The 26,676-nt window shown below is 41.6% G+C and overlaps 1 protein-coding gene across 1 annotated transcript in view; it reads right to left on the bottom strand.

Annotated features, from left to right (window-relative positions):
* LOC109888803 (glutamate receptor ionotropic, delta-1) overlaps positions 1 to 26,676 on the bottom strand; it is a 339,173-nt gene that overhangs the window by 120,026 nt on the left and 192,471 nt on the right. Inside the window, exon 3 of the mRNA XM_031823618.1 lies at positions 18,271 to 18,555. Coding sequence (XP_031679478.1) covers positions 18,271 to 18,555 — 285 coding nt within the window. The remainder of the gene's footprint in view (positions 1 to 18,270; positions 18,556 to 26,676) is intronic.

Genomic DNA, 26,676 nt, shown 5'->3' with positions numbered 1-26,676 from the left:
AGAAGATATTTGTTTTCACCTGGCATCACAGGTTTGTTGCTGATCAAGACAGGGATAGAAACCAGCAAAGGGTTCAGTCAAGAGGGACTGAGGAGAGAAACAGTTGATAACAAAAGTGACCTGATTTGACTTCCACTGAAAACACCACAATGGTTTCTATTATCGTGCATTCAACCCAACAATGACATTTTTGCCTCTCGAAAGAGTCCCAGCACAGATCCAGTACAACACGTCTTCTAAACTGTCTCTTGGTTGTGGTCAAAAGTCTAATGTAAACACACTACTTTATATTCGTCAATGTCACTTCACTGCAAGACGGCAAGCAGAGTAGAGGAGAGGGTAGAATGAATGATTCACTTCGTTTTTCTGTTCTCTGTCTGCTTTGGTGACTGCAGAAGGCGTGATCCGTAAATGCAAACTGAAGGAAGTTAGTTTTTCGGTTGAAGCGTTACGTTTTTCTCTTTACTCCTCAAAATTGACTCTATTTGTGGGCTTTTCAAAGTAAAAAATAGCAGAAACATCAGTGTACTCTGTTGATGATTCATGGTCCAAGAACAGGGATGAAAGTTTGCAGGGATAGGACAGTATTTGCCAGACAGAGGGTATTTATATAAAACATGTGTACTTCACTGTGTTCTTATTTCAACTACTGCACGTCCCTGCAATGCTACCAATCTGGTGAGATGCAGGTCACTTCCCAAATAAAAAGCAGCATCATTCTCCAAATGACAACTGTTGGAGATGTTTATACAGTACATGCATACATGGGATTACAATCTACTTTGCATGAACATGCAAGAAAATATAATTTTCAAATTGTAATAATCTGGGTGGGACACTAGTCCTCTAGCACTTGTAGGCAAACAATGTGGAAACTATCGTTAACACATTTTCATGTGAATATTCTAAAATCTGCATTAAAAAAATATGCACATATTCACATCAGAGATGTTTTCATCAAATTAACTTGTTGAGGATAGAACGCATTTTCATCTCTAATGATGGTTTTCCCATGAAAAATGTTTGCCTTATATAGTGAGTGTGCCCACTCTGGTATTGTCATGTAGCCAACAGCTCACAGATACAGTGGTTGTAGGACTATAAATCTAATGTAATCAATATTTATTTGTCAAATGTGCCGAATACAACAGGTATAGTAGACCTTACTGTGAAATGCTTACTTATAAGCCCTTAACCAACAATGCAGTTAAGAAAATTAGAGGTAATCAAATATTTACTACATAAACGATAGTTTTAAAAAAAGTAACACAATAAAATAAAAACAACGAGGCTATATACAAGGGGTACTGGTACTGAGTCAATGTGCGGGGGTACAGGTTAGTTGAGGTAATTGAGGTAATATGTACATGTATGTAGGGGGAAAGTTACTATGCATAGATAATAAACAACAAGTAGGAGGGTACATGATGAGATTATTAGGGACAAAAGTATTTATTATTTATATTTGTCCAGCGGCAGCCAAGCATCGATGATCATGTCACCAGAATAAAACCCTCAATATTAATTGGAAAGGAGCATCACCTTGCACTTTCACCACCCTGTAAAGTTCATCATCATTTATTTAATCTGTAGCTGTAACGGATTTCCTCTTCCTCGTCTGAGGAGGAGTAGCAAGGATCTGACCAATACGCAGCGTGGTAAGTGTCCATGATACTTTAATAGTCACTGAACACGACAAAATACAAAAATAACAAAGTGAATGAAAACAAAAACTGAAACAGTCCTGAATAGTGACACAAACAACAAAACAGGAAACAATCACCCACCAAACACAGGTGGGAAAAGGCTGCCTAAGTATGATTCTCAATCAGAGACAACTAACGACACCTGCCTCTGATTGAGAACCATACCAGGCCAAACACAAAACACAACATAGAAAAACAAACATAGACAACCCACCCAACTCACGCCCTACTAAAACAAAGACATAACAAAAGAACTAAGGTCAGAACGTGACAGTAGCCTAATAAACTGCATGCTTTCCCGATGAGTCATAGTGGGAGGACCACACAACATGTCTTCTCATGACTCCAAGTTTACTTCGATATAATGGTTATTATATCAATATTTGTGCATATGTTTCCACCAACATTTCTCACATAATGAATTTTCCAGACACAAAAAGATCCCACCTTGTCTAGCTTATTTTGTTTTGTCAACATTTGGAAAGATTACAGACAAATTAGCTTTTTCCATCAGGCCTGTCATGACATTTTTTATGTACTTTACTTGCATAAAAAGTTTGGAAACCTGGTTAGTAACACACATCATTTAACACTGTCTGAGTTTACCCCATAGGACACAAAACCAGCTGCTTTAACAGAGATAAAAGCAAACAGCCAAACAGTCCGTGTGACAACATGACTGTAGCAACTCTAGTCTAAACACAACATCCACTGACCGTAGCCATCTAAGGACAAACTCCCATTCTAGTCCATTTCAGCACTTCTGCAGATTCACTGCTACCATAACAGATTTAAAGCTGAGATAGCCTAAATCCCCACTTCACTAGCTATCGATGCTCCATTAATGCCTACTTTCCAACAGAATAAGGACATGAGAGCTATACCAAATGCAATGGAGCTATGGGCTATGGACCAAAGTTTGATATCAAACGTATGTTTGGAATAGTGTTCATGTTTTTTCTGACTGCTTGACACGACTTTGGCCTGTTCAGGTTAGGCCAAGTCTTGGCACTATGATTTGCACAATGTTAGAAAAGAAGCATGTCATATATACCACAGCTTAGTTCTTAAATCTTAATAACGGATTAGCCTACACATCAGAGGAGGCTGGTGTGAGGAGCTATAGGAGGACGTGCTCTTTGTAATGTCTGGAATGGAATAAATACTTTTTTCCTCAATTAAGTATCCACAGATGTAGGCTCTTCGACCTATAATGTCAAGACTAAATAATCCTGCAGCAACAGGGTTTGAACGTAGTCCGTAATGTTGCATGATCGGCGGTTAGGCTATTAACTGGCCAAAAGTAGGCTACATGAAAAGTGCAATACTGTTAATATAACCAAGTTTTACTGTGGGTTTTCAGTGAATTTATGTAAATCACAAAGCTCATCGTTGAGAGGAGGGGTGCTGTGGGATTAATCGTGATACTTCAAGAAGAGGTGGGTTTTCAGAAGATAGGCAGGGACTCTGCTGTCCTAATGTCAGGGGGAAGCTCGTTCTACCATTGGGGTGCCTGGAGGGAGAAGAGATTTGACTGGGATGAGCGGGTGCTGACCCCCATATGGTCAAGAACCAGAGGTGTCCGAAAAGAGTGTTGGGGTGTAGGGTTTGAGCATAGCCTGAAGGTAGGGAGGGCAAAGCACCACTGCAACGTGCAACATTTTAACTCGAACACCGCAGCAAAAGCTAACTCCTTACTCCACTCTTCTTTCGCTTTCATCAGCATTAGGCTATAACACATTGAGTCTGTTATTAAAGAATGTGAAACAGTATTGTCTATGTTTACTAATGCCTGATTGGGTTCATGAGTCTGTTATTAAAGAATGTGAAACAATGTGTATATTTACTGCTTTCTATTCAATCATGTATGGTTATAAATATTGTTTTTATTTTCATTCATAAGGTCAGAACATTATATATATAGCCTACAGAAATAAAATTAATTGTGTTCATATGGGCAGAATATTGTAGCCTAGACCTATATATATTTGTTCATATGAGCAGAATATTGTAGCCTAGACCTATATATATTTGTTAATATGAGCAGGATATTGTAGCCTAGACCTATATATATTTGTTCATATGAGCAGAATATTGTAGCCTAGACCTATATATATTTGTTCATATGAGCAGAATATTGTAGCCTAGACCTATATATATTTGTTCATATGAGCAGAATATTGTAGCCTAGACCTATATATATTTGTTAATATGAGCAGAATATTGTAGCCTAGACCTATATATATTTGTTCATATGAGCAGAATATTGTAGCCTAGACCTATATATATTTGTTCATATGAGCAGAATATTGTAAATACATCTGTTTATATGGTTATGTTAAAGCTGAAGGCTATGTATTTTAGTTGTATCTATTTTTAACACCATCCATTAACACCAACCATTCACTATAAACAATTTATTTATGAATAAATAAGCTTGTTTGATGAGGCAAAAATAATTAAGCCTAAAACATTTATTTAAAATAACATTTTAAAAAAAATCAACATTCCAATGTTGAATCTCTCAGGTATATTTTTTGATTGAAAATGGGAACAATGGGAGATGGACAAATACTGATTTCAAAACAAAATTGATTACATTATAATTCATATTATCAAGACATGACGTAAGTATCAACATAGTTTTAAAAGATGCCCTTGCCTTAAAGTTGAACCTCGGATAGATCTTCAGTATAATAGCCTATACAGTCAACAGAAAATATGGTATTCTGTTCTTTTGAAATAGAACAGAAATAGAACATAATGACACTAAATTAAACAGAGGCCAAATGGATTTTATGATATTGTCCTATATTACATTTAGTTATTAGACTCTTAAAATGTAAAGGAAAAGACAGACATTTTATATAATCATTTGATTTCTGTGGTCCAAATGTCATAATAATTTTTGTTTTCAGACGTTTTCCTTTGGTAGGCCTACCCATGTGTACTCGGAAAGCATGATAATTGTGACTTGATTGAATTGGAATCATGTGAATGATGATGATGACAGTGAGAGCCCAGTATGGCCTTACCCTAGGCTATTGTTAATTTGTGTCTCTAAAATTAAAATGTTTCAATGTATATAGTCATGTGACAAAGAATCTGTTTTAACTGAAACGTCTGCATGTTATATTTTCATAACTGATCAAAATTCAGTATGCTGTCGCCTATAGATCAGGGCTCTCCAACCTTGTTCCTGGAGAGCTACAGTCCTGTATGCTTTCGCTCCAACCCTAATCTAGCACACCTGTTTCTAATAATTAGCTGGTTGATAAGCTGAATCAGGTTAGTTACAACTGGGGTTGAAGTGAAAACCTACAGGAGAGTGGCTCTCCAGGATTAGGGTTGGAGAGCCCTGCTATAGATATTCTGCCCATATTAACACATTTTAGGTCATATAAAGAACAGCTATGCATGATTTCATGAAAAGCAGCAAACAGAGACACACCATTGTTTCACATTCTTTAATAAAAGACTAGACATATCTCAATGAAGTTGATTGTGCGAGAGGGTCTGTGCACTGCATAGTACCTTCCACAAAAAGGTTTGTTAGACAAAAAGACGCATAAGCTAGGGAGTGCAGTTCCCCTTGCTGCTCTGTAGGCAAGCACCAGGGTCTTGAAGTGGCAGCAATTTTTTTGACGGTACATCATTGGAAATACAGAAGACAAGTGTGCTTTGAGGAAATATATACAGACAAATCGTTATCAGTTCTGCACAAACACAACTTACATCACTGTTAGTTCCACCATTGCATCAAATCAAATCAAATCAAATGGTATTGGTCACATACATATAATACAGTAAATACATGAGATGAGTAAAGCAGTATGTAAACATTATTTAAACATTAAAGTGACTAGTGTTATTAAAGTTACTAGTGTTCCATTATTAAAGTGACAAGTGATTCCAAGTCTATGTATATAAGGCAGCAGCCGCTAAAGTATAGGGTTGCGTAACTGGGAGGAAGCCGGCTAGTGATGGCAAAGTCATTAAAAGCATTAACATTTATATAATTAAGTACATTTCATGCATTCGGAAAGGTTTCAGACTCCTTGACTTTTTCTACATTTTGTTATATTACAGCCTTATCTTAAAATGGATTAAATTGTTTTTCCCCCTCATCAATCTACACACAATACCCCATAATGACGAAACAAAAACTGGTTTTTCGAAATGTTCGCATATTTATTTATTTTAAATCCTGAAATATTACGTTTACATAAATATTCAGACTTTTACTCAATACTTTGGTGAAGTACCTTTGGCAGTGATTACATCCTCAAGTCTTCTTGGGTATGATGATACAAGCTTGGCACACCTGTATTTGGGGAGTTTCTCCCATTCTTATCTGCAGATCCTCTCAAGCTCTGTCAGGTTGGACGGGCCAAAGAGTTCAATCTTGGTTTCATCAGACCAGAGAATCTTGTTTATCATGGTCTGAGAGTCCTTTAAGTGCATTTTGGCAAACTCTCATGTGCCTTTTAATGAGGAGTGGCTTTTGTCTGGCCACTACCATAAAGGCCTGATTGGTGGAGTGCTGCAGAGACGGATGTCCTGGAAGGTTCTCCCATATTCACAGTGGAACTCTGGAGCTCTGTCAGAGTGAACATTGGGTTCTTGGTCACCTCCCTGACCAAGGCCCTTCTCCTCAGTCTGGCCGGGCGGCCAGTTCTAGGAAGAGTCTTGGTATTTCCAAACTTCTTTCAATTAAGAATGATGGAGGCCACTGTGTTCTTATGGACCTTCAATGCTGCAGAAATGTTTTTGTACCCTTCGTCAGATTTGTGCCTCGACACAATCATGTCTCAGAGCTTTATGGACAATTCCTTCGACCTCATGTCTTGGTTTTTGCTTTGACATGCACGGTCAACTTTTGGACCGTATATAGACAGGTGTGTGCCTTTCCAAATCATTGGTTGCAGTCAAAACATTGAGTGTAATTGTCAGGGTTAACATAGCAGTGCTGTCACATACACTATGTTCTTCAAAAATTAAGGAGAAGCAGCAGAGAGAAAGAGAGAGAGAGAGAGAGACATTTCGTTGTATATGTTTTCTTCTTAATTTAAAAAAAAAAAATGTAAATAATCGATAACGGAATATACTATGTTCAATAGCGGATAAAATTAAAGTGGAGCGAGTTCCAGGTCAAGCGCACCAAACAAAAAGGTACACTTGGCTTGACACTCAGAAAGGAAAGAGCTACTTCTTCATTTCTCAAAGGAAAAACATCAACCAATTTCTAAAGACTGTTGACATCTAGTGGAAGCCATAGGAACTGCAACCAGGTGCCTCAAATCTAGTTCCCCATAGAAAACCAATTGAAAACACAATCTCAAATTGTTTTCCCCTGGATGGTTTGTCCTTGGGGTTTCGCCTGCCAACTAAGTTCTGTTATACTCACAGATATGATTTTAACAGTTTTAGAAACTTCAGAGTGTTTTCAATCTAAATCTACAAATAGATGCATATCCTAGCTTCTGGGCCTGTGAAACAGGCAGTTTACTTTGGGCAAGCTTTTCATCCGGATGTGAAAATACTGCCCCCTAGACCAAAGAGGTTTTAACAGTCTGATGGCCTTGAGTTAGAAGCTGTTTTTCAGCCTCTCGGTCCCCACTTTGATGCACCTTTACTGACCTCACCTTCTGGATGATAACGGGGTGAACAGGCAGTGGCTTGGGTGGTTGTTGTCCTTGATGATCATTTTGGCCTTCCTGTGACATCGGGTGGTGTAGATGTCCTGGAGGGCAGGTAGTTTGCCCCCAGTGATGCGTTGTGTAGACCTCACTACCCTCTATAGAGCCTTACGGTTGTGAGCGGAGCAGTTGCCATACCAGGCGGTGATACTCTCGATTGTGCACCTGTAAAAGTTTGTGAGTGTTTTTGGTGACAAGCCAAATTTCTTCAGCCTCCTGAGGTTGAAGAGGCGCTGCTGCGCCTTCTTCACCACGCTGTCTATGTGGGTGGACCATTTCAGTTTGTCCGTGATGTGTACGCCGAGGAACGTAAAACTTTCCACCTTCTCCACTACTGTCCCGTCGATGTGGATAGGGGGCTGCTCACTCTGCTGTTTCCTGAAGTCCAAGATCATCTCCTTTGTTTTGTTGACATTGAGTGTGAGGTTATTTTACTGACACCACACTGCGAGGGGCCTCACCTCCTCCCTGTAGGTCGTCTCGTCGTTGTTGGTAATCAAGCCTACCACTGTAGTGTCGTCTGCAAACTTGTTGATTGAGTTGGAGGCATGCAAGGCCACACAGTCATGGCTGAACAGGGAGTACAGGAGAGGGCACCCTTCCCCAGTGTTGAGGATCAGCGGGTTGGAGATGTTGTTACCTACCCTCACCACCTGGGGGTGGCTCGTCAGGAAGTCCAGGACACAGTTGCACAGTGCGGGGTCGAGACCCAGGGTCTCGAGCTTAATGACGAGTTTGGAGGGTACTATGGGGTTAAATGCTGAGCTGTAGTCGATGAACAGTATTCTTACATAGGTATTCCTCTTGTCCATATGGGTTAGGGCAGTGTACAGTGTGATTGCGATTGCGTCGTCTGTGGACCTATTGGGGCGGTAAGCAAATTGGAGTGGGTCTAGGGTGTCAGATAGGGTGGAGGTGATATGGTCCTTGACTACTCTCTCAAAGCACTTCATGATGACGGAAGTGAGTGCTACAGGGCGATAGTCATTTAGCACAGTTTCTTTCACTTTCTTGGGAACAGGAACAATGGTGGCCCTCTTGAAGCATGTGGGAACAGCAGACCGGGATAAGGATTTATTGAATATGTCCGTAAACACACCAGCCAGCTGGTCTGCGCATGCTCTGAGGACACGGCTGGGGATGCCGTCTGGGCCGGCAGCCCTGCGAGGGTTAACACATTTACATGTTTTACTAATGTTGGCTGCAGTGAAGGAGAGCCCGCAGGTTTTGGTAGCGGGCCTCGTCAGTGGCACTGTATTGTCCTCAAAGTGAGCAAAGAATACCTCACCACAGGTTAATGAGAAGAGTGTGCTTGAAAGGATGCACATAACTCTGCAATGTTGGATTGTATTGGAGAGAGTCTCAGTCTTAAATCATTTCCACACACAGTCTGAGCCTGTATTTAGTTTTCATGCTAGTGAGGGCCGAGAATCCACTCTCACATAGGTACATGGTTGCAAAGGGCATCAGTGTCTTGATAGCGTGATTTGCCAAGACAGGATACTCTGAGCGCAGTCCAATCCAGAAATCTGACAGTGGCTTCTGATTAAATTAAATTTTTATAGAACCGCTTGTTGCAATTTCTATGAGGCTCTCTTGTTCAGAAATCGGTAATTGGAATGGAGGCAGGGCATGAAAGGGATAACAAATCCAGTTGTTTGTGTCATCAGTTTTGGGAAAGTACCTGTGTAATTGCACACCCAACTCACACAGCTGCTTCATTATATCACATATGACATTGTCCATAAGCTTGAGTTCATTTGCACACAATAAAATCATACAAGGATGGAGAGACATGTTTTGTCCTTGTTAATGCAGACAGAGAAGAGCTCCAACTTCTTAATCAAAGCCTCAAGTTTGTCCCGCATATTGAATATAGTTGAGGAGAGTTCCTGTAATCCTAGATTCAGATCGTTCAGGCGAGAAAAAACATCACCCTTATAGGCCAGTCGTGTGAGAAACCTGTCATCATGCAAGCGGTCAGACAAGTGAAAATTATGGTTAGTAAAGAAAACCTTAAGCTTGTCTCTCAATTTAAAAAAACGTGTCAATACTTTGCCCCTTGATAACCAGCGCACTTCTGTATGTTGTAAAAGCCTTACATGGTCGCTGCACATATCACTGCAAAATGCAGAAAATACAGGAGAGTTCAGGGGCCAAAATTACCATTTTCATTCCCTTGGCAGCAAGAGCCTCTCGGTGGATGCTGCAGCAGTGTACCCAAGTGGCGTCGGGAGCAACTGCTTGCACGTGCGTTACCACTCCACTAGGTCTCCCTGTCATGGCTTTTGCGCAATCATTACAGATACCAACATGAGCAGCAGCTACGTTTGGCTACATACAGACCGTTAGTGGAATTCCTGCGAGAGAGTAATGGTTAATGTGATTGGATGTTAATTATTTGACTAGGCTATTTGACATTGTGTTGTTATGTTCACCCAAATGCATAGCCCCGTTGGAAAATATGAATGGGATAAATGTTTTATTTTTTATTTGAATCACCTTTTGTGTTTGGCGTACCCCCGACGGCATTGCGTGTACCCCAGGCAAAGCCTCACCCAAATGTATAGCCCCGTTGTAAAATAGAAATGGACCGTTTTATTAAAAAAAATATATAAATCACATTTTTATTTGCCGTACCCCCTACGGCATCGCATTGTAGCCTCTCCAGTTTGGGAATACCTGCTTTAGACCAAATCTCCCAGCAAATAACAAGTGTACTGCACTGCAATCGACAAAGCCCAAGGGTATTTCAGTCTTCATTCAACTTAAATTGGCTAAATCAATCACCCATTTACTTCAGTGAGCTAACTTGCATGCACTAATCATTCCTTACCAGCTCAATTAATACTTTTAATTCAACATCTCTGTTCCCTGACTAAAACTTTGAAACTACTGAACACAGCCTCATGTGACATATTTGTCTTTGCATTAAGTTTTTGGTAAAAACATGGGTCGGCACTGACAGTATTTAGACTGCTCTGAAATACCTGTTCTAATTAGACACTACATTTTTTAATTGAGTTAAAGAGTGTAACTCAAGGAATGTGGATGTCAGGGTTGCTGATCTTAATGAGCATAATTAGCTAAGTAGACTGCCTCGTCAAAACAGGTCTCCTTATTCATTATTTAACACTAATGGGGCCTGGTTAAACTCAGAATTAACATGTTGGCTAGTCATACTTCTTGTGTACTCTTATCCCTGATTATATGCATCTTATTCAGCCAAAATACCATGACTACCTCTTGAGTTGAGTTATAACAAGAAAACGAATACACAATCATCTGTAATGAAAAGTGTCTACTGAAAGTGTGTGAAGCATGAGTCCATGATAAGGTATCCCTACCACAGGTAGCAGTCTAGTGCCAAACAGCTATGCATGTGTGTACAACTTCTGTACAACAGTTAGTGCCCTCAGCGATTCATTGCTCATTCTAATGCTTGCCGTGTTCTAAAAGTGGGTCAAAAAAGGTCTAGCCTAAAGGGAGTTATAGGTGAGATTTATGAAATAGAAATAAGGATATGAGAAAACAGAAATGCGCTCTGATGTCATAATGTCATCATGCAGCTAATGAAGACGAGCTTGTCCAAGTACAGTGTCAAGAGTGCAATCGGTTATTGCTCTTTTCCCTGTGGCCATAGGATGAAATGCACAAGCCATCAAGGTTTCAACTAGCCTAGGCAGCCGATAGTGGGCGCTAAATCTGCACTATCACCAGGGATTGATGTGCCCAGCTAGTAATCCACTCGTACTCGTCGTGGACCGGCTTGTACATAACGAATCCTCCATTCAGGCTGCAAAGGCATCATTTCCCTCCTTAACTAGCTTTAATGGCGGGAAGTAAAAAACAACAACTGGAAAGATACAGTAAGGGTACTGTTTTTATAAAAACACAATTTCCCACCACTATTTTCGTTTTTCTGACAACTTATGATGTTGCACACCATGTTTAGCCCACTATCGGCTGCCTAGGATAGGTTTCAACTAACAAATGCACACATGAAAAACGTACATTCCATCTAACCCAATCAGCGTGCAGTGCATAAAAGCATAAATAAAATGACAGATTACACCTTTAATATTAACATGACCAAGGATTTACCACAACGTTTGGGCAATCAACATGAATGTGATGCTGGAAACGTTGATCCCCTCTACGAGTCAGTATTTGGCTTTGAAAATGTTATGAATCCCTGAACACTGATCTCCATAACTCGTTATGGAGGTCCCTGAGATATTATTTACCTATACTGTGATATGAGGAGATGTACTATTGATATTATGCTGATAACACCGTGAGAGCCTGTAGTGATGATCGTTTATGAAGTGATTTCATTGGAATGATTTACAGATGTTGACAGGGAGTAATATTTAAACTATGCTTCAGTAGCACCTAAAACAACTTAATAATGAAACTGTAATTAAAGGCATTGGAGCAGAAGTTCTGAGCTCAAAAATATTTTCATCCTGGCAGTTCAGATGTGCCATTCATTGTAAACAGAACATACTAATGAGTGCAATTGGAATCAATGGCTCCAGAAACTACCTTCAACTTCTTTCAAAATGCACACAGAGACATAAAAATGGTATCCGTGAATTAACCTGACCCTGGGTAAGGACACTGAACAAAAATATAAACACAACATGTTTTACTTTTACTAGGCAAGTTAAGGTCAGTTAAGAACAAATTCTTATTTTACAATGATGGCCTACCCCAGCCTTAACCCAGACAATTGTGCATCACCTTATGGGACTCTCAATCATGGTGGGTTGTGACACAGCCTGGGATCAAACCAGGTTCTGTAGTGATGCCTCTAGCACTGATATGCAATGCCTGCACCACTCGGGAGCCTTTTAACACATGTAAAGTGTTGGTCCCGTGTTTCATGAGTTGAAATAAAAGATCCCAGTGCCCAAATTTGTTTACATCCCTGTTAGTGAGCATTTATCTTTTGCCAAGATAATCCATCCACCTGACAGATGTGGCATGTCACAAAGCTGATTAAACAGCATGATCATTGCACAGGTGCACCTTGTGCTGGGGACAATAAAAGGCCACTCTTAAATGTGCAGTTTTGTCACACAACACAATGCCACAGATGTCTCAAGTTTTGAGAGAGCGTAAAATTGGGATGATGACTGCAGGAATGTCCACAAGATCTGTTGCCATAAGCCGCCTCCAACATTGTTTTGGAGAATTTAGCAGTACGTCGAACCGGCCTCACAACTGCAGACCACGTGTAAGCATGCCAGCCCAGGACCTTCACATTTGGCTTCTTCACCTTCAGGATCATCTGAGACCAACCACCCGGGCAGCTGATTAAACTGTGGGTTTGCACAACTGAAACATTTCTGCACAAACTGTCGGAAACCGTCTCAGGGAAGCTCAGCTGCGTGCTCGTTGTCCTCACCAGGGTCTTGACCATACTGCAATTTGGCGTGGAAACCCACTTCAGTGGGCAAATGCTCCCCTTCGATGGCCACTGGCATGCTTGAGAAGTGTGCTCTTCACATTTTCAACTGTACCGGGCAGATGTGTAAGGCATACAGCGTGTATGGCGTCGTATGACAAGCAGTTTGCTGGGTGCTCCATGGTGGCAGTTGGGTTATGGTATGGGCAGGCATCATCTACGGACAACAAACACAATTGCATTTTATCGATGGCAATTTGAATACACAGTGATAGCGTGAAGAGATCCTGAGGCCCATTGTCGTGCCATCACCTCGTTTCAGCATAATAATGCACAGCTCCATGTCGCAAGGATCTGTACACAATTCCTGGAAGCTGAAAATGTGCCAGTTCTCTCATGGCTGCATACTCACCAGACATATCACCAATTGAGAATGTTTGGGACGCTCTGGATGGATGTGTATGACAGCTTGTTCCAGTTCCCGCCAATATCCAGCAACTTGGCACAGCCATTGAAGAGGAGTGAGACAACACCCCACAGGCCACAATCAACAGTCTGATCAAATCAAATCAAAGTTTATTTGTCACGAGCGCTGAATACAACAGCTGTAGACCTTACAGTGAAATACTTATTTACAAGCTCTAACCAATCGTGCAATAAAGGTATTAGGTGAACAATAGGTAAGTAAAGAAATAAAACAACAGTAAAAAGGCTATAAAAGTGGCGGGGCTACATACAGACACCGGTTAGTCAGGCTGATTGAGGTAGTATGTACATGTAGATATGGTTGCATATATGATGAACAGAGAGTAGCAGTAGCGTAAAAGAGGGTTGGCGGGTGGTGGGTGACAGGACAAAATGCAGATAGCCGTTTAGCCAATGTGTGGGAGCACTGGTTGGTAGGCCCAATTGAGGTAGTATGTACATGAATGTATAGTTAAAGTGACTATGAATATATGACAAACAGAGAGTAGCAGCAGGGTAAAAAGAGGGGTCCGGGTAGCCATTATATTACCTGTTCAGGAGTTGTATGGCTTGGGGGTAAAAACTGTTGAGAAGCCTTTTGTCCTAGACTTGGCACTCTGGTACCGCTTGCCATGCGGTAGTAGAGAGAACAGTCCATGACTGGGGTTGGTTGGGGTCTTTGACAATTTTTAGGGCCTTTCTCTGACACCGTCTGGTGTAGAGGTCCTGGATGGCAGGCAGCTTAGCCCCAGTGATGTACTGGGCCATACGCACTACCCTCTGTAGCGCCTTGCGGTCGGAAGCCGAGCAATTGCCGTACCACGCAGTGATGCAACCAATGTTGCAGCTGTAGAACCTTTTGAGGATCTCAGGATCCATGCCAAATATTTTTAGTTTCCTGAGGGGGAATAGGCTTTGTCGAGCCTTCTTCACGACTGTCTTGGTGTGTTTGGACCATTCTAGTTTGTTGTTGATATGAACACTAAGGAACTTGAATCTCTGAACCTGCTCCACTACAGCCCTGTCGATGAGAATGGGGGCGTGCTTGGTCCTCCTTTTCCTGTAGTCCAAAATCATCTCCTTAGTCTTGGTTATGTTGAGGGATAGGTTGTTATTCTGGCACCACCCGGGCAGGTCTCTGACCTTTCTCCCTATAGGCTGTCTCGTCATTCGTTGTCGGTGATCAGGCCTACCACTGTTGTGTTGTCTGCAAACTTAAAGATGGTGTTGGAGTCGTGCCTGGTCGTGGGTGAACAGGGAGTACAGGAGGGGACTGAGCACGCACCCCTGGGGAGCTTCAGTGTTGAGGATCAGCGTGGCAGATGTGTTGCTACCTACCCTCACCACCCGGGGTGGCCCGTTAAGAAGTCCATGATCCAATTGCAGAGGGAGGTATTTAGTCCCAGGATCCTTAGCTTAGTGATGAACTTTGAGGGTACTATGGTGTTGAACACTGAGCTGTAGTCTATGAATAGCATTCTCACATACAGTGCCTTGCGAAAGTATTCGGCCCCCTTGAACTTTGCGACCTTTTGCCACATTTCAGGCTTCAAACATAAAGATATAAAACTGTATTTTTTTGTGAAGAATCAACAACAAGTGGGACACAATCATGAAGTGGAACGACATTTATTGGATATTTCAAACTTTTTTAACAAATCAAAAACTGAAAAATTGGGCGTGCAAAATTATTCAGCCCCTTTACTTTCAGTGCAGCAAACTCTCTCCAGAAGTTTAGTGAGGATCTCTGAATGATCCAATGTTGACCTAAATGACTAATGATGATAAATACAATCCACCTGTGTGTAATCAAGTCTCCGTATAAATGCACCTGCACTGTGATAGTCTCAGAGGTCCGTTAAAAGCGCAGAGAGCATCATGAAGAACAAGGAACACACCAGGCAGGTCCGAGATACTGCTGTGAAGAAGTTTAAAGCCGGATTTGGATACAAAAAGATTTCCCAAGCTTTAAACATCCCAAGGAGCACTGTGCAAGCGATAATATTGAAATGGAAGGAGTATCAGACCACTACAAATCTACCAAGACCTGGCCGTCCCTCTAAACTTTCAGCTCATACAAGGAGAAGACTGATCAGAGATGCAGCCAAGAGGCCCATGATCACTCTGGATGAACTGCAGAGATCTACAGCTGAGGTGGGAGACTCTGTCCATAGGACAACAATCAGTCGTATATTGCACAAATCTGGCCTTTATGGAAGAGTGGCAAGAAGAAAGCCATTTCTTAAAGAAATCCATAAAAAGTGTTGTTTAAAGTTTGCCACAAGCCACCTGGGAGACACACCGAACATGTGGAAGAAGGTGCTCTGGTCAGATGAAACCAAAATTTAACTTTTTGGCAACAATGCAAAATGTTATGTTTGGCGTAAAAGCAACACAGCTCATCACCCTGAACACACCATCCCCACTGTCAAACATGGTGGTGGCAGCATCATGGTTTGGGCCTGCTTTTCTTCAGCAGGGACAGGGAAGATGGTTAAAATTGATGGGAAGATGGATGGAGCCAAATACAGGACCATTCTGGAAGAAAACCTGATGGAGTCTGCAAAAGACCTGAGACTGGGACGGAGATTTGTCTTCCAACAAGACAATGATCCAAAACATAAAGCAAAATCTACAATGGAATGGTTCAAAAATAAACATATCCAGGTGTTAGAATGGCCAAGTCAAAGTCCAGACCTGAATCCAATCGAGAATCTGTGGAAAGAACTGAAAATTGCTGTTCACAAATGCTCTCCATCCAACCTCACTGAGCTCGAGCTGTTTTGCAAGGAGGAATGGGGAAAAAATTCAGTCTCTCGATGTGCAAAACTGATAGAGACATACCCCAAGCGACTTACAGCTGTAATCACAGCAAAAGGTGGCGCTACAAAGTATTAACTTAAGGGGGCTGAATAATTTTGCACGCCCAATTTTTCAGTTTTTGATTTGTTAAAAAAGTTTGAAATATCCAATAAATGTCGTTCCACTTCATGATTGTGTCCCACTTGTTGTTGATTCTTCACAAAAAAATACAGTTTTATATCTTTATGTTTGAAGCCTGAAATGTGGCAAAAGGTCGCAAAGTTCAAGGGGGCCGAATACTTTCGCAAGGCACTGTATGTGTTCTTTTTGTCCAGGTGGGAAAGGGAAGTGTGGAGTGCAATAGAGATTAGAGATCCACAGCATCGTCTGTGGTTCTGTTTGGGCGGATTGCAAATTGGAGTGTGTCTAAGGTTTCTGGGATAATGGTGTTTATGTGAGCCACTACCAACCTTTCAAATCACTTCATAGCTACGGACGTGAGTGCTACTGGTCTGTAGTCATTTAGGCAGGTTGCCTTTGTGTTCTCGGGCATAGGGACTATGGTCCCTGTTTGTGGAGAACATGTGATCTAGAATTATTTTCCCTCTGGTTGCACATTTAACATGTTGATAGTCATTTGGTAGAACTGATTTAATTTTCCCTGCATTAACGTCTCCGGCCACTAGGAGCACCACCTCTGGGTGAGTGGTTTCCTGTTTGCTTATTTCCTTATACAGCTGACTGAGTGCGGTCTTAGTGCCAGCATCTGTCTGTGGTTTTAAATAAACAGCCACGAAAAGTAGAGCTGAAAACTCTCTAGGCAAGTAGTGTTGCCTGCAATTTATCACAATATACTCTACTTCAAGCGAGCAAAATCTAGATTTCGTGCACCAGTCGTCATTTACAAATATGCACAGACCGCCCCCCCCCCCCTCGTCTTACCGGAGTGTGCTGTTCTATCTTGCCAGTGCAGCGTATATCCCGCTAGCTGAATATGTGAAGGAGATGTGTCGCACTGGATGAGGTAAATGGTAGTCACACCAGATACTGACTGGTTTTCTGATCCACGCCCCTACCATAAGATGCATATCTGTATTCCCAGTCATGTGAAATCCATAGATTAATTGAATTCATTTAAATTGACTGATTTCCTTATATGAACTGTAACTCAGTAAAATCTTAGAAATTGTTGCATGTTGCGTTTTTATTTTTGTTCAGTGTAAATAATGTCGCACTATCCCTTTAAACATTTATCAGCTTTGTGCATTGTCCAAAAGAACAATATAGTTTAAGGGAGAAAAAAAATTATCCTATTGATTACTGCTAGTTGGCTACCATGGTAATCATCATCATCTTCATCATTAATATTGTACTGGCCCTCCACATACAAATCAACTTTTGTAATACTTGTAGTTTCTGACATAGTTGGTCCAGCCACCACTTCCTCCTGCTGTTTGTTTATGTGTGTGTGCTTTGGAGAAAATCTCAGTAAGATCTTTAAAAAAAAAGTTAAAGATGTCTGTTGGGATGAATTACAGAGTCTTAACATCTATGGCTTCAAATTTACCATGATAAGCTGTCCATTAAAAGTAGCAGTAAATATTTGTATTTACTCTTCCTTCAAATATTTATCAGCTTTGTGCATTGTCCAAAACAACAATATCATATTAAGGGAAGAAAACAAATCCTATTGATTACTGCTAGTTGGCTACTGCGGTTATGGTCATCATCATCATCATCATCATCATCATCATCATCATCATCATCATCATCATCATCATCATCATCCTCATCCTTAATATTGTACTGGCCTTCCCAATTGGAGAACTGGTTTTTAGAAGGTCACACATACAAAAAAATAAAAACTGTAATGGTCACACAACCCTCTACTCACCCTATACCCCACCTCTCACACCCACTCACCCTATACTCCACCCCTCTCCCCCACTCACCCTATACACCACCCCTTTCCCCCACTCACCCTATACTCTCCACCCCTTTCCCCCACTCACCCTATACTCCACCCCTTTCCCCCACTCACCCTATACACCACCCCTTTCCCCCACTCACCCTATACACCACCCCTTTCCCCCACTCACCCTATACCCTACCCCTTTCCCCACTCACCCTATACTCCACCCCTCTCCCCCACTCACCCTATACCCCACCCCTTTCCCCCACTCACCATAGTCAGCATCATAGAAGATGATGAACTTCTGCCAACGCAGCTCAGTGACCAGAGTGAGCATGACGTCGTTGAGGCGTACAGGCGGGCGGGCGGCCAGGGTGTAGCTCTCCCCGTCAGGACTTGGGTTGAGGTGGCAGGCGGTGCGAGGCGTGCCCTGGCCGTTTCTCTGAATAAACAGGTGGGGTATGTGCATGGCGTCGGTCAAGGACTGGAGGGCGTTGGCGGATGCACAGCCTGTAGATGTTACCAGTGCCAGTATGCCCTGGTTCATCAGCTCACAGGCTAAAGAGGGACAAGGATGAGAGGGACATGATGAGACAAACTTCAGACAATCCAATTAGACAGCATAGAGCACGTGGAACCAGTACTAGTCAAATGAAAGTAGTGCGTTCTGTTTGTAGAAATAACAAAGATAAAGATGGAGATAATAAAATGCCCCCTGAAGATCAAACTGCTGGAGAAGGGAATTTAGAAGGGATTTATGGCTTCAGAAATTATGTGAGGTGGAGGGGCCGCAGTTAAAGGGCAGGTTAGGATAGGGCTCAGCAGTGCAGGACATTGGTAGGGTAGGACCCAGTAGGGCAAGGCAGGATATGGGCAGGGAAGGAACTGAGGGCACATACAGCCATGGGCATTGGGACAACAGGAAGAGGATGGGTGAAAGGGCAGGTAGGGCCTGTAGAAAAGTAAACAAAACATCCCTTTAATATCACCAAAAAAATGCACAAGTACTACAGCAAGTTAAGTAATAAATCCCTCTTTCCCTTTTGCACCCCCTCACCCCACCCCACCCCCACCACCACAGAAACATGTCATCCCTGAAATCTGTGTCACCCAGATTAACATACAAATCCATTTTTGTAATACTTGTAGTTTCTGACATAGTTGGTCCAGCCACCACTTCCTCCTGCTGTTTGTTTATGTGTGTGTGCTTTGGAGAAAATCTCAGTAAGATCTTTAAAAAAAGTTCAAGTTGTCTGTTGGGACGAATTACTGAGAGTAGAGTAAAATATTTATACAGAGTCTTAACATCTATGCCTTCAAATTTACCCTGATAAGCTGCCCATTATAAGTAGTAGTAAATATTTTATGAATGTTGCACATCTGTCAGTGAGTGTCTGGTTATGAATTGTTATGAAGTATTGTGCTAGTTGTAAGGGTTGTAAATGAGCTTGGAGGCATTAAAACATATAGAATGTACATTTACCAGTGCTTGAAAGCTGCTGGCTGCCAAGTACACAAGTGGATGTCTTTGTTAAAATATAAAATTAAATGTACCGTCATAAGTTGAAGAAGTTTGGTTAGAGTGTAGGAGCTGTAGATCTTCCAAACTTCACACAATCTCACACTCTCACCTACACACATAAACTCATAGGAGACACCTACAGTATAAGTCTAATTAACAGGGGACTCTCATTCAGTCTTAATAAGGCAGGAAACTTTCAGTCAACCAGGTCTTGGGTTAATGAATACTTGTCTTGCATCAATGAGTATAGTCAGTGCACCTGATCATTTCATGAGTAAAGGTACTGCTCTCTGCCCCCATAAAATGTATAAATAGCTGTCCAGTCAACTAAACAGCTCCTCTCCCTTGCAGGCAGATTTTACACTGAATTTCAGAGTCTAGTATCACCAGAAAATATTCTGTGCAATCTAAAACTTCTGCAGCAAATTCCAGACTAGAGAAATGAGGAGCTTTATTTGTGGCTATTGGTAGAGCCGTATCTGTGTAGAGTTACAATCTATACATACCAAATATAATCCTCTACTACTAATCTTATTTGAACACGAAAAACATGATCACCACATTTGGAATTCAAGTCAACATTTTTCATATAGTCAACAGGCCTCTTTTTATCCTTTATCTGGGCACAAACAAAGCGCTAATGGAATGCAACAGTAATTAAATGTGTGCCCACTGTTTGTTAAAAATCACCCAATTAAGAGTAATCTCTTTGAAATGCTTAGAGAGACTCGCATGCTCATAATGACGTGAAATCCAAAACAAAAGCATTACAATGCACAAAGACCAGTCACCTAGAACAATACAGAAGGTTAAACAATGACGAATGACTATAGAGCACGGAGTGTGGTTACGCATGACAAAAGGGAGAAAGAAACTATAGCTGGACAAAAAATGCATCAGAAATCAGGAAGATCAGCTATAGCAATGTTGCTCTGATCCGCCAAGCAGCATACAAGGATGGGGGGGGGCATAGGATGAGGAAGGGGGTGACTGTGGATGGAGTCATACTAGGATGCAGGCGTGGAGGGACTATTAATGTGACAAATGGGACATTTATCTGCCGACTCCCAGCACAGGACTACATTAAGCCATTGTAAATCAGGAGCACTGGGGCAACTAAAGAGCATGATGAGGGGTTGAAAATAGAGGAGGAAGAGAGAGAAAGAAAGAGTGAGGAGAGAGAGAGACAATCAGGGAGATATAAATGGAAATTCTTGAAATGACAGGACCAAAACCAGCAGTAGGGTGAGAGAAGGAAATGGGGGAAACAGAGAAATTTATGAGAGAGTGAGAGATGGACTTGACTACCAAACAAGCTCCTTGGAGGCATTTAGGGGATTGAGGGCCCTATTTTCCCAGAGGCACCTTCACATTCGAATGAATCACCCATGACCTGAACCCTCAGCAGCTCAAAGTCCCTTTGTACTCCCCACTGGCTTGGCAATCACAAGTTCAGTTGGACAGTTTAGTAGAGGAAGTCAGTGGTTGAAATTACAGCACAGAAAGTACAAAACATTTAAGTCAATTACTTTTCTACAGGGGCGGCAGGGTAGCCTTGTGGTTAGAGCGTTGGAATAGTAACCGGAAGGTTGAGAGTTCAAACCCCCTAGCTGACAAGGTACAAATCTGTCGTTCTGCCCCTGAACAGGCAGTTAACCCACTGTTTCTAGGCCGTCATTGAAAATAAGAATTTGTTCTTAACTGACTTGCCTGGTTAAATAAAGGTTAAAAAATAAAAAAAATGTATTGCAGTTAATTATTAGAATATAAAATCAAATTGTATTTGTCACATGCATGGACTCTGTGTGCAATAATCGTGTTTAATACTATGTGTAAGGTCCCTCAGTCAAGCAGTGAATTTCAAAAACAGATTCAACCACAAAGACCAGAGAGGTTTTCTAATGCATCGCACAGAAGGGCACCTATTGAGCAGCTGTAGACAAGAATCACTATACCCCTACCTACATGTACAAATTACCTCGTCTAAAGTTTACCCCCGCACATTGACTCAATAGTTTATTTAGTAAACATTTTCTTAACTCTATTTCTTGAACTGCGTTGTTGGTTAAGGGCTTGGAATGAAGCATTTCATGGTATATTCGGCACATGTGACAAATACAATTCGTTTTGATTGACCCACTCCAATTTGCATACCTCCCCAACAGATCCACAGATGATGCAAACTCTATTGCACTCCACAGTGCCCTTTCCCACCTGGACAAAATGAACACCTACGTGAGAATGCTATTCATTGACTTCAGCTCAGCGTTCAACTCCATAGCGCCCTCAAAATATCACTAAGCTAAGGACCCTGGGACTAAACACCTCCCTCTGCAACTGGATCCTGGACTTCCTGACGGGTCACCCCAAGGTGGTAATGGTAACAACACATCTGTCACGCTGATCCTCAACACGGGGCCCCTCAACGGTGCGTGCTCAGTCCCCTCCTGTGCCTCCTGTTCACCCATGAATGCATGGCCAAGCACGACTCCAACACCATCATTAAGTTTGCCGACGACAAAGCAGTGGTAGGCCTGATCACCGATAATGATGAGACAGCCAATAGGGAGGAGGTCAGAGACCTGGCAGTGTGGTGCCAGGATAACAACCTCTCATTCAACATGATCAAGACAATGATTGTGGACTACAGGAAAAGGAGGGCCGAGCACATCCCCATTCTCATCGACGGGGCTGTAGTGGAGCAGGTTGAGAGTTTCAAGTTCCTTGGTGTCCACATTACCAAAGAACTATCATGGTCCAAATTGTTTTTATACAGCTGCACCTTCGAGAGCATCCTGACTGGTTGCATCACAACCTGGTATGGCAACTGCTCGGCCTCTGACCGCAAGGCACTACAGAGGGTAGTGTGTATGGCCCAGTACATCACTAGGGCCAAGGTTTCTGCCACCCAGGACCTATATACCAGGCAGTGTCAGAGGAAAGCCCTAAAAATCACCAAAGACTCCAGCCTAGTCATAGATTGTTCTCTCTGCTACCGCACAGCAAGAGCCAAGTCTAGGTCCAAAAGGCTTCTTAACAGCTTCTACCCCCAGCCATAAGACTTCTGAAGAGCTTATCAAATGGCACCCCGAGACTTTTTAAATTGACCCCCCCCACCCCCACCCCCTTTTTACACTGCTGCTACTCTCTTTTTATTATCTATGCATAGTCACTTTACCTAGATGTACTGTACATATTACCTTATTTGAGGTGGCAGGGTAGCCTAGTGGTTACAGCGTTGGACCAGTAACCAGCAGGTTGCAAGTTCAAATCCCCGAGCTGACAATGTATAAATCTGTTGTTCTGCCCCTCAACAGGCAGTTAACCCACTGTTCCTAGGCTGAAAATAAGAATTTGTTCTTAACTGACTTGCCTAGTTAAATAAAGGTAAACATTTTTTTTACATTGACTAACCGGTGCCCCCTGCACATTGGCTCTGTACCGGTACCCCCTGTATATAACCTTGTTACTGTTCCTTTATTGTTGCTCTTTAATTATTAGTTTTTTACTTCATTTTATTTTAGAAACTGTTCTGCCTGCGGCTATGGAACCCTGACCTGTTCACCGGACAGCTGATGTAAGAAGGGCTATATAAACAAATTTGATTTGATTTAGTAAATCATTTCTTAACACTTGTTTTTCTTAAAATTGCATTGTTGGTTAAGGGTTAGTAAGTAAGCATTTCGCTGTAAGGTTCGGCACAGGTGACAAATAACATTTGATTTGGAAGTGTTCCAAAAACACGATTTTCCACATGTGAAAGGATGTGTTTTTTCTGTAAGGGTCAGTGTAAAAAGAAGATGCTGTGTTCATTTTCTCCTGGAATAAAAGCTATACAAATATTTCAGTCACATTACAGACAAGCCTCTCTCTAACATTCAGAGGTCTTCAGAGGCACTGGCAAGGATGATAATGATGGAATAATGACTCCTAGATGTTCTCACTAGGGTGGACGACCCTGTCATTCATATGCCGCGAGTATCTGACTCTTCATGTCCGTTCAACTGCAGGCCTTATTCCGGAACTCCGTCAGGGTTTCAACTTACTGTTGAGAGTTAGAATAGTAGAATACACAAGGTGCAATTTTGAAATTTGGTTGTGCATCAGCAGTTTTTCTCTTCTTATGTCAGTCACTGACAGTCTCTCAATTTTCCCATGTCAGCTAACATTGTTTAAATTGTAAGTTAAGTCTTGCGGCCAGCTATCTCAACTTGTAGTAATCATGGTTGAATTACCGGCCGGGGGACCCCATTGATTTTGCTAGTCACTCTCAGTCAGGTGTCACATTGAAAACTACAAACAGTTCTCTCCATCCTATGGCAAAATGTGTAGAATGGCAGGAAATGGCAGGAAATTAGCTGTAAACTGAAAATGTGTAGATTAACTCTAAAACTTAGAATTTAGCTTATAGCCCCCAAAACTTGAGCGCTGACTATATGTGTGGGTATGGATGTGGGAACGCAGACCCACGAGCCACTGCGGCCCCCCATGATGAGTTTCAGATTTTTTGTGGCGCCCACCCCCATCAAAGGTACCCATCCCTGTTTTAAGTACTATGGCAAGATGTTTTTGGCATGGGTAGAAAACCTTAACCGTCAAAAAAGCAATAATGCATTTGTGTGTGGGGGTGAATTTCAAACACACCTAATAAACACAGTGCATGTCATTAGTAGGGCTGTGGCGATGGACAACATTTTGTCAGCCGGTGATTGTCAAGCAAATAACTTTTGGTCTCAAGGTAATTGACAGTTAATTAACATAAACACATTTAGCATCTCCTGACATCCACTACAAGCCACTGATACAGACCTTTGGAACATCTACATTTCAAAAAGTCTAATATATCCATGTAATATAGCCTACACCTTCACAATAAACCTATTATTTATTTTAGACAGGTACACTAGCTGGGCTATATGTTTTGATATTGAATTAATTGTAAGGCTGCAAGATGCGACTAATGATAATTAGAAAAAAGTTGCTTGAAGGCATGAGCTCTGCTTTCTTTTTGCGCAGGCTGCACACACTTTGTCAGTCTCTCATTCATAATTTGAGAAGCATTTGATAATGCCTTGAATTTCCCGGCGGCATCCCCTTTGTGTGGCCATAAAACAACCTAAACAAATCCATGCCTTTTGCAGCCCTTCTCCCTGAGTGCTGCCTGCTCCGAAGCACCTCTCATCTCACTCACATGGCTCTCCCTCACGTCATCGTGTCTTTGTCACAGACAAGTGAAGACATACACATCAGGGAAGCAACAGTGCGGGTCCTTATCCAATTCTGAGGTGCATATTGAACATATTGGAATTACTGTCCACATTTACTTTTAGTCAGCCAACAAGAGAGTAGGCCTAATGAACAGCAAAAGCACTAGCTTATCTCAATCTACTATCCCCCATAGTACAAAAGTTGACCTAGAAATAAATATTCCAAATAAATACAACCACTAGCATAAAAAAAACATTTCCCGCAATACACTTGATGCAAAAGTTCAGAATGTTTCGCTGAAAATGTTGATAAACTAAATTCAGCAAAAAAAGAAACGTCCTCTCACTGTCAATTGTGTTTATTTTCAGCAAAATTAACATGTGTAAATATTTGTGTGAACATAACAAGACTCAACAACCGAGACATAAACTGAACAAGTTCCACAGACATGTGAAAACAGAAATGTCCCTGAACAAAGGGGAAGTCAAAATATAAAGTAACAATCAGTATCTGGTGTGGCCACCAGCTGCATTAAGTACTGCAGTGCATCTCCTCCTCATGGACTGCACCAGATTTGCCAGTTCTTGCAGTGAGATGTTACCCCACTTCCACCAAGGCACCTGCAAGTACCCAGACAATTCTGGTGGGAATGGCCCTAACCCTCACCCTCCGATCCAACAGGTCCCAGGCGTGCTCAATGGGATTGAGATCTGGGCTGGCCATGGCAGAACACTGACATTCCTGTCTTGCAGGAAATCACACACAGAACGAGCAGTATGGCTGGTGGCATTGTCATGCTGGAGGATCATGTCAGGATGAGCCTGCATACAGTATGTATGCCAGTTAGGCTCTACACACCTTGTAAAGCGGATTAATGTGCTTAATTTTAAGAATTTATTTGGCCACTTTAGTTGTGATACAAACCTTATCAAAACATATAGACCTATGGGCTAGACTACATGAGGTGTGGAACTATGATTTGAAAAAGTCACAAAAAAAGGCGTTGTTTCTTGCCTTAAGCTGGGCATCATTCACAAGTGATAATATATCATTCACAAGTGATAGGCTAATATTGTCACCCATCAGACTATTCTTGATTTAATTTTGTCTTTACATACAGTATACTAAATAATATATGTGTGGAATTCATTTAGATTTAGCATGAACCATTATCATGCACCTGTCTCGAAACAGGGGAAGAAATATGTCATCTCTGCACTTAAATGGTGAATGCAGGACGCTTTTCCTGTGGTTCATTTTCATTCCAGCCAGGTAGGCTATACTCCTGTTGTAAAAGATAAGCAATGTGCTTAAGATTTGCTAAATATTAGGAAAGTTGAGAAATACATTTAGTAGGCCTAGAATGCTGATGGGATCTTCCTCTTTTTAATAGAGGCCATCACTGTTTTCATGGGCCTGTAGCCTATAGAAAAGTTGCACAAGATGGGGCTCTCATAAAGTGTTTGATTTGATTTTCAATGACATTTGCATTGATGTCAGAGTGATTAGAGGGACAATAGAGTGCTGAGTATCAGTTTGGTAGGCTACTAATGACATACATTTTCTGCAGAGCAATCCATTGCAATGAATGAGATTATCGTGCATGTGTACAGTCGTCATTGTAACATAGCAGAACAGAGCTAATGCACCACACTGCTGTGGTGAAATTAGATAAATTGGGGCTGTCGTAAGAATTTAACACTGCAATTGAGATGATCTCATTTAGTGTCTTTCTCTGTGAACTCAATACAGATGATTCAAAGGGGAAGCCATTGCTAAGATAATCAGTGACTGCAGAAGTACGAACACCATTCATTTTGTAACACTGGTAAGCTAGCTGTAAAACAGGCAGAATGTAGACAGAAATAATTATAGGTATATATTGTGACATCACCAAAGAGACAGATTAACAGATTACAACACCAGCCACACGTATTCCACATTTGCCC

Source organism: Oncorhynchus kisutch, linkage group LG4 (assembly GCF_002021735.2).
Source record: "Oncorhynchus kisutch isolate 150728-3 linkage group LG4, Okis_V2, whole genome shotgun sequence".
Taxonomy (NCBI): domain Eukaryota; kingdom Metazoa; phylum Chordata; class Actinopteri; order Salmoniformes; family Salmonidae; genus Oncorhynchus; species Oncorhynchus kisutch.
This window is presented reverse-complemented; position numbering and strand designations above follow the sequence as displayed.